We start from the raw sequence: 9,606 nt of genomic DNA on the forward strand, positions 1-9,606 counted from the left end.
GTGGTTTACTGGTCTAGGACTGAACCTGTCAGATACTCCCTACCTGTCTCCTACTCTCCTATTATCTCCGTGGTTTACTGGTCTAGGACTGAACCTGTCAGATACTCCCTCCCTGTCTCCTGCTCTATTATCTCCGTGGTTTACTGGTCTAGGACTGAACCTGTCAGATACTCCCTACCTGTCTCCTGCTCTATTATCTCCGTGGTTTTCTGGTCTAGGACTGAACCTGTCAGATACTCCCTACCTGTCTCCCAGTTCATTCCCTGGTCCTTAGCCACCTCCAATGGCCTCCTGTGTTCTGCCACAGTTGGAACCTGTGGATAATACTTCCTGTGATCAAGTTAGGTACAAATCTCTCATCCCAAGGCAGATCTACCCCCCACCCATTTGTGAACACCCTTGTTACAGTGTAAATGACCTAGACCTTTGGTTCTCATATTCCCCCCTTAGGATGCTGTCCTGAATATAATTACCCCAACAAGCTATCTTTCCCCAGGTTCGTGTTCTACTGGTGTCTAAAACTCTCCCTGACCACTTCACTCCCCTAGTTGCTGTACTAAAGGGCCTTTCTGGTAGCATTAGTCTGAAAGTTATCGACTGTGCATCAGCTGATCTATAATCCTGGCACATGGCGTCCATCTGTGGCAACAGAGTAAATCTAGTTTTGTTCTCTAAACTCTCAGTATTATTACGTTCTTTCCACACTCCTGTCTGTAATAAAACCCTGCTCAGAACAACCTACATCCAATGTGCTAGTTCTGTTCAATTGGCTCAACCCATATCGCCATACCTTTGTCACTAGTGACCTGTCTATTATCCGAGGCATTAGCATTGACTTTACGCCAATGCATTCTCGTGTCTTCATATTTAGCAACCCATTCTATGCTAATAGTCAATCTATCGTCTTTACATGGTTCAGTAACCATCAAAGCAACCGACACTAAAACTGTGCCGGTTAAAATAACTCCCAGACCCAACTGCTTGTCTACAGTGGACTCTACTCTCCCTCTCTCTCTTTAGCTCTGCTTCCGCTGCCATGGCGTTCCCAAAGCCTTACATACTGCTTGTAGCACTTTAGATGTGAAATGGTTCCCTGAAAGGAATCTAATGTCCGAAATAAGCCCCATCTCGGTATCACTTCCCTTAAAACTCCCAATGCACTGCTTTATTGACAACGTTTAGATCCGAAACTAAGATCCATTTAACAGTGTGAGGGCCTTCTTGTTCTATTCGATTATATTAATGGACATTCTTTAGGGGTTGATCCATTTAACAGTGTGAGGGCCTTCTTGTTCTATTATCATTAATGGACATTCTTTAGGGGTTGATCCATTTAACAGTGTGAGGGCCTTCTTGTTCTATTATCATTAATGGACATTCTTTAGGGGTTGATCCATTTAACAGTGTGAGGGCCTTCTTGTTCTATTATCATTAATGGACATTCTTTAGGGGTTGATCCATTTAACAGTGTGAGGGCCTTCTTGTTCTATTCGATTCATTAATGGACATTCTTTAGGGGTTGATCCATTTAACAGTGTGAGGGCCTTCTTGTTCTATTATCATTAATGGACATTCTTTAGGGGTTGATCCATTTAACAGTGTGAGGGCCTTCTTGTTCTATTATCATTAATGGACATTCTTTAGGGGTTGATCCATTTAACAGTGTGAGGGCCTTCTTGTTCTATTATCATTAATGGACATTCTTTAGGGGTTGATCCATTTAACAGTGTGAGGGCCTTCTTGTTCTATTCGATTATCATTAATGGACATTCTTTAGGGGTTGATCCATTTAACAGTGTGAGGGCCTTCTTGTTCTATTCGATTATCATTAATGGACATTCTTTAGGGGTTGATACATTTTGTGTTAGTGCAAATCAAGTTGGACATTTTAATGTGGAAATGAAACATTTTAGAAGTATTTTAAACCATGAATACACTATAAGTTTGAATTTCAAATTCATGCAGGAAGAGATAGAGCATCTGTAAGTCATCATCTTCCAACATTGTGGCCTTCCATTACAGAGCTTTGCTTTGGTGTGGTTGAGGCCGAAACATTCATATCTGTTGTGTTCCTCCTCTGTATTCACACTTCCTTATTTATATTAGGGATTGTGTTTATGCTTGTCGATGGAAAGTCTACAAAACTATGAGCAGACCAGTATTTATTTTGAATAAATGGAATTGGATTCTGAGGGTTGAATCCTGCACACAATGTGATTATTTTCCTTATTTTTTTTCGATCAGGAATTATATAAAATTGTTGGTGTATGAAAGTAATCCCTGATCTAATGCATATGCTTAAACTTAGTAGGGTAACAGCATTTTGGTAACAGCCTGCAGGAGACCTAGGTTAGAAACTAGTCTGTCCCGTTGGTGCCGTGACCTGGATAGGTATGTGTGAGGAAGTGAAATGGGTGGTTCTGTAAACCATGGTTATGTGTTTATAAACATTTTGTTACCTAAAGAGGTTAAAGTGGCAGGCCAGTAAATGGAGGGTTGCCATTTTGAATCCAAGGACTGACAGGAAAAATCTGGTGGGTGTGAGCTAGAAAGTTGCTGGTGTAATCAACTTAGTTCAAATCACATCGCATTTTATTTCTCACATGCGCCGAATACAGCGCGTCTCGACTTTACCGCTAAATGCTTGCTGACGAGCAGAAGCAGAGTAAACAATTAATACAAATAAATAGTAACACAAAAATAAAAAATACACAAGAATGAAGCTACAGTATATACAGGGAGTAATGGACCGGAGACACTTTTTACCCTGCTGAACTATGTAGCCTAGAAGTTAGACGGGTGGCCCAAATACCAGAGGGTTGCTGGTTTGAATCCTGGGTCTAATTGGACAAATCTGGTGGATGTGAACTGGCAAATGGAGGGTTGCTGGTATCTAATTCTAGATTCCATATCCTGCTGTTGTGCCCTTGAGCAACGCACAACTGCAAAACAATTCCAAGATGTAATCTTCGTCTTTATCTCAGGGAGCAATGCAATCTTCAGGTCCCACACAAAATTACACAACATACAAGTGCGGTTCACCAAATGACCAAACCAGCCTCTGTTACACTTTTAGCCCCATCTGGGCAGAGACTGGATTGTAACCCAGGTCTCTCTAACCCAGTCTACCACAAGGTCTCAAGCAAGGTTACTCATCATGCAGCCCAACAACTATACTGTGGGGTGCTGGACCCAGTCAGGTCTTTATATAACAAGTCATACTGTGGGATGTTGGACCCAGACAGGTCTTTATATAACAAGTCATACTGTGGGGTGTTGGACCCAGTCAGGTCTTTATATAGCAAGTCATACTGTGGGGTGTTGGACCCAGTCAGGTCTTTATATAACAAGTCATACTGTGGGGTGCTGGACCCAGTCAGGTCTTTATATAACAATATAACAAGTCATACTGTGGGGTGCTGGACCCAGTCAGGTCTTTATATAACAAGTCATACTGTGGGGTGCTGGACCCAGTCAGGTCTTTATATAACAAGTCATACTGTGGGGTGCTGGACCCAGTCAGGTCTTTATATAACAATATAACAAGTCATACTGTGGGGTGCTGGACCCAGTCAGGTCTTTATATAACAAGTCATACTGTGGGGTGATGGACCCAGTCAGGTCTTTATATAACAAGTCATACTGTGGGGTGTTGGACCCAGTCAGGTCTTTATATAACAAGTCATACTGTGGGGTGTTGGACCCAGTCAGGTCTTTATATAACAAGTCATACTGTGGGGTGCTGGACCCAGTCAGGTCTTTATATAACAATATAACAAGTCATACTGTGGGGTGCTGGACCCAGTCAGGTCTTTATATAACAAGTCATACTGTGGGGTGATGGACCCAGTCAGGTCTTTATATAACAAGTCATACTGTGGGATGTTGGACCCAGTCAGGTCTTTATATAACAAGTCATACTGTGGGGTGATGGACCCAGTCAGGTCTTTATATAACAAGTCATACTGTGGGGTGCTGGACCCAGTCAGGTCTTTATATATATAACAAGTCATACTGTGGGGTGCTGGACCCAGTCAGGTCTTTATATAACAAGTCATACTGTGGGATGCAGGACCCAGTCAGGTCTTTATATAACAAGTCATACTGTGGGGTGCTACCCAGTCAATATAACAAGTCATACTGTGGGGTGCTGGACCCAGTCAGGTCTTTATATAACAAGTCATACTGTGGGATGTTGGACCCAGTCAGGTCTTTATATAACAAGTCATACTGTGGGATGCTGGACCCAGTCAGGTCTTTATATAACAAGTCATACTGTGGGATGCTGGACCCAGTCAGGTCTTTATATAACAATATAACAAGTCATACTGTGGGGTGCTGGACCCAGTCAGGTCTTTATATAACAAGTCATACTGTGGGGTGATGGACCCAGTCAGGTCTTTATATAACAAGTCATACTGTGGGGTGCTGGACCCAGTCAGGTCTTTATATAACAAGTCATACTGTGGGATGTTGGACCCAGTCAGGTCTTTATATAACAAGTCATACTGTGGGGTGCTGGACCCAGTCAGGTCTTTATATAACAATATAACAAGTCATACTGTGGGGTGCTGGACCCAGTCAGGTCTTTATATAACAAGTCATACTGTGGGGTGCTGGACCCAGTCAGGTCTTTTATAACAATATAACAAGTCATACTGTGGGGTGCTGGACCCAGTCAGGTCTTTATATAACAAGTCATACTGTGGGGTGCTGGACCCAGTCAGGTCTTTATATAACAAGTCATACTGTGGGGTGTTGGACCCAGTCAGGTCTTTATATAACAAGTCATACTGTGGGGTGATGGACCCAGTCAGGTCTTTATATAACAAGTCATACTGTGGGATGTTGGACCCAGTCAGGTCTTTATATAACAAGTCATACTGTGGGGTGCTGGACCCAGTCAGGTCTTTATATAACAATATAAAAGTCATACTCAGGGGTGCTGGACACAGTCAGGTCTTTATATAACAAGTCATACTGTGGGGTGCACCCAGTCAGGTCTTTATATAACAATATAACAAGTCATACTGTGGGGTGCTGGACCCAGTCAGGTCTTTATATAACAAGTCATACTGTGGGGTGCTGGACCCAGTCAGGTCTTTATATAACAAGTCATACTGTGGGACTGGACAGTCAGGTCTTTATATAACAAGTCATACTGTGGGGTGCTGGACCCAGTCAGGTCTTTATATAACAATATAACAAGTCATACTGTGGGGTGCTGGACCCAGTCAGGTCTTTATATAACAAGTCATACTGTGGGGTGCTGGACCCAGTCAGGTCTTTATATAACAAGTCATACTGTGGGATGTTCAGTCAGGTCTTTATATAACAAGTCATACTGTGGGGTGCTGGACCCAGTCAGGTCTTTATATAACAAGTCATACTGTGGGGTGCTGGACCCAGTCAGGTCTTTATATAACAATATAACAAGTCATACTGTGGGGTGAGACTGGACCCAGTCAGGTCTTTATATAACAAGTCATACTGTGGAGTGCAGGACCCAGTCAGGTCTTTATATAACAAGTCATACTGTGGGGTGCTGGACCCAGTCAGGTCTTTATATAACAAGTCATACTGTGGGGTGCTGGACCCAGTCAGGTCTTTATATAACAAGTCATACTGTGGGATGTTGGACCCAGTCAGGTCTTTATATAACAAGTCATACTGTGGGGTGCACCCAGTCAGGTCTTTATATAACAAGTCATACTGTGGGGTGCTGACCCAGTCAGGTCTTTATATAACAATATAACAAGTCATACTGTGGGGTGCTGGACCCAGTCAGGTCTTTATATAACAAGTCATACTGTGGGGTGCAGGACCCTGGACAAGTCATACTGTGGGGTGCTGGACCCAGTCAGGTCTTTATATAACAAGTCATACTGTGGGATGTTGGACCCAGTCAGGTCTTTATATAACAAGTCATACTGTGGGGTGCTGGACCCAGTCAGGTCTTTATATAACAATATAACAAGTCATACTGTGGGGTGCTGGACCCAGTCAGGTCTTTATATAACAAGTCATACTGTGGGGTGCTGGACCCAGTCAGGTCTTTATATAACAATATAACAAGTCATACTGTGGGGTGCTGGACCCAGTCAGGTCTTTATATAACAAGTCATACTGTGGGGTGCTGGACCCAGTCAGGTCTTTATATAACAAGTCATACTGTGGGGTGCTGACCCAGTCAGGTCTTTATATAACAAGTCATACTGTGGAATGTTGACCCAGTCAGGTCTTTATATAACAAGTCATACTGTGGGGTGCTGGACCCAGTCAGGTCTTTATATAACAAGTCATACAGTTGGGGTGCTGACCCAGTCAGGTCTTTATATAACAATATAACAAGTCATACTGTGGGGTGCTGACCCAGTCAGGTCTTTATATAACAAGTCATACTGTGGGGTGCTGGACCCAGTCAGGTCTTTATATAACAAGTCATACTGTGGGGTGCTGGACCCAGTCAGGTCTTTATATAACAAGTCATACTGTGGGATGTTGGACCCAGTCAGGTCTTTATATAACAAGTCATACTGTGGGGTGATGGACCCAGTCAGGTCTTTATATAACAAGTCATACTGTGGGGTGATGGACCCAGTCAGGTCTTTATATAACAAGTCATACTGTGGGGTGTTGGACCAGTCAGGTCTTTATATAACAAGTCATACTGTGGGGTGATGGACCCAGTCAGGTCTTTATATAACAAGTCATCTGTGGGGTGATGGACCCAGTCAGGTCTTTATATAACAAGTCATTTACCCAGTCAGGTGTTTATATAACAAGTCATACTGTGGGATGTTGGACCCAGTCAGGTCTTTATATAACAAGTCATACTGTGGGGTGCTGGACCCAGTCAGGTCTTTATATAAAAAGTCATACTGTGGGATGTTGGACCCAGTCAGGTCTTTATATAATAATATAACAAGTCATACTGTGGGGTGATGGACCCAGTCAGGTCTTTATATAACAAGTCATACTGTGGGATGTTGGATCCAGTCAGGTCTTTATATAACAAGTCATACTGTGGGATGTTGGACCCAGTCAGGTCTTTATATAACAAGTCATACTGTGGGATGTTGGACCCAGTCAGGTCTTTATATAACAAGTCATACTGTGGGGTGTTGGACCCAGTCAGGTCTTTATATAACAAGTCATACTGTGGGGTGTTGGACCCAGTCAGGTCTTTATATAACAAGTCATACTGTGGGGTGCTGGACCCAGTCAGGTCTTTATATAACAAGTCATTTGGGGTGCTGGACCCAGTCAGGTCTTTATATAACAAGTCATACTGTGGGGTGATGGACCCAGTCAGGTCTTTATATAACAAGTCATACTGTGGGGTGCTGGACCCAGTCAGGTCTTTATATAACAAGTCATACTGTGGGGTGCTGGACCCAGTCAGGTCTTTATATAACAAGTCATACTGTGGGGTGTTGGACCCAGTCAGGTCTTTATATAACAAGTCATACTGTGGGGTGAAGGACCCAGTCAGGTCTTTATATAACAAGTCATACTGTGGGATGTTGGACCCAGACAGGTCTTTATATAACAAGTCATACTGTGGGGTGATGGACCCAGTCAGGTCTTTATATAACAAGTCATACCGTGGGGTGATGGACCCAGTCAGGTCTTTATATAACAAGTCATACTGTGGGGTGATGGACCCAGTCAGGTCTTTATATAACAAGTCATACTGTGGGGTGATGGACCCAGTCAGGTCTTTATATAACAAGTCATACTGTGGGGTGTTGGACCCAGTCAGGTCTTTATATAACAAGTCATACTGTGGGGTGATGGACCCAGTCAGGTCTTTATATAACAAGTCATACTGTGGGGTGATGGACCCAGTCAGGTCTTTATATAACAAGTCATACTGTGGGGTGATGGACCCAGTCAGGTCTTTATATAACAAGTCATACTGTGGGGTGATGGACCCAGTCAGGTCTTTATATAACAAGTCATACTGTGGGGTGTTGGACCCAGTCAGGTCTTTATATAACAAGTCATACTGTGGGGTGATGGACCCAGTCAGGTCTTTATATAACAAGTCATACTGTGGGGTGATGGACCCAGTCAGGTCTTTATATAACAAGTCATACTGTGGGGTGATGGACCCAGTCAGGTCTTTATATAACAAGTCATACTGTGGGGTGATGGACCCAGTCAGGGTGGGCAGAGTTGCAAAGAAAAAGCCATATCTCAGACTGGCCAATACAAATGAAAGAATAAAATGGGCAAAACAACAAACACTGGACAGAGGAACTCTGCCTAGAAGGCCAGCATCCCGGAGTCGCCTCTTCACTGTTGACGTTGAGACTGGACAGAGGAACTCTGCCTAGAAGGCCAGCATCAGTTTTCACTGTTTTGAGACTGGACAGAGGAACTCTGCCTAGAAGGCCAGCATCCCGGGGGCCTCTTCACTGGACGTTGAGACTGGACAGAGGAACTCTGCCTAGAAGGCCAGCATCCCGGAGTCGCCTCTTCACTGTTGACGTTGAGACTGGACAGAGGAACTCTGCCTAGAAGGCCAGCATCCCGGAGTCGCCTCTTCACTGTTGACGTTGAGACTGGACAGAGGAACTCTGCCTAGAAGGCCAGCATCCCGGAGTCGCCTCTTCACTGTTGACGTTGAGACTGGACAGAGGAACTTTGCCTAGAAGGCCAGCATCCCGGAGTCGCCTTCACTGTTGATGTGAGACTGACAGAGGAACTCTGCCTAGGCCAGCATCCCGGAGTCGCCTCTTCACTGTTGACGTTGAGACTGGACAGAGGAACTCTGCCTAGAAGGCCAGCATCCCGGAGTCACCTCTTCACTGTTGACGTTGAGACTGGACAGAGGAACTCTGCCTAGAAGGCCATGAGTCGCCTCTTCACTGTTGATGTTGAGACTGGACAGAGGAACTCTGCCTAGAAGGCCATCATCCCAGGGTCGCCTCTTCACTGTTGACGTTGAGACTGGACAGAGGAACTCTGCCTAGAAGGCCATCATCCCAGGGTGTCTCTTCACTGTTGACGTTGAGACTGGACAGAGGAACTCTGCCTAGAAGGCCAGCATACCGGAGTCGCCCTTCACTGTTGACATTGAGACTGGACAGAGGAACTCTGCCTAGAAGGCCAGCATCCCGGAGTCGCCTTCACCGTTGACGTTGAGACTGGACAGAGGAACTTTAGAAGGCCAGCATCCCGGAGTCACCCCTTCACCGTTGACGTTGAGACTGGACAGAGGAACTCTGCCTAGAAGGCCAGCATCCCGGAGTCGCCTTCACTGTTGACGTTGAGACTGGACAGAGGAACTCTGCCTAGAAGGCCAGCATCCCGGGAGTCGCCTTCACTGTTGACGTTGAGACTGACAGAGGAACTCTGCCTAGAAGGCCAGCATCCCGGAGTCGCCTCTTCACTGTTGACGTTGAGACTGGACAGAGGAACTCTGCCTAGAAGGCCAGCATCCCGGAGTCGCCTCTTCACTGTTGACGTTGAGACTGGACAGAGGAACTCTGCCTAGAAGGCCAGCATCCCGGAGTCGCCTCTTCACTGTTGATGTTGACTGGTGTTTAGCGGGTAATATTAAATGAAGCTGCCAGTTGAGGATTTGAAAGGCGTCCG

At 44.8% G+C, this 9,606-nt stretch overlaps 1 protein-coding gene across 1 annotated transcript; it reads left to right on the forward strand.

Moving 5' to 3' along the window:
- The first annotated feature begins 1,008 nt into the window (after positions 1-1,008).
- Positions 1,009-9,588, forward strand: LOC127907718 (uncharacterized). The gene is made up of 8 exons (XM_052464296.1): positions 1,009-3,245; positions 3,622-3,756; positions 3,855-3,944; positions 4,728-4,862; positions 5,515-5,649; positions 6,381-6,470; positions 7,004-7,223; positions 9,559-9,588. The coding sequence occupies exons 1-8, from the start codon at positions 3,046-3,048 to the stop codon at positions 9,586-9,588; spliced, it is 1,035 nt and encodes a 344-aa protein (XP_052320256.1). The 5' UTR covers positions 1,009-3,045.
- The last annotated feature ends 18 nt before the right edge of the window (positions 9,589-9,606 follow it).

Source organism: Oncorhynchus keta, chromosome 15 (genome assembly GCF_023373465.1).
Source record: "Oncorhynchus keta strain PuntledgeMale-10-30-2019 chromosome 15, Oket_V2, whole genome shotgun sequence".
Lineage (NCBI taxonomy): Eukaryota > Metazoa > Chordata > Actinopteri > Salmoniformes > Salmonidae > Oncorhynchus > Oncorhynchus keta.

What these genes read in the sequence shown, in the direction of transcription:
- LOC127907718 (XM_052464296.1), top strand. Translation starts at nt 3,046, where the DNA reads ATGACCAAACCAGCCTCTGTTACACTTTTAGCCCCATCTGGGCAGAGA. An exon ending in GGGGTGCTGGACCCAGTCAG is followed by an intron (nt 3,757 to 3,854) that starts GTCTTTATATAA and finishes GGACCCAGTCAG; the next exon opens with GTCTTTATATAACAAGTCAT. An exon ending in GGGGTGCTGGACCCAGTCAG is followed by an intron (nt 6,471 to 7,003) that starts GTCTTTATATAA and finishes GGATCCAGTCAG; the next exon opens with GTCTTTATATAACAAGTCAT.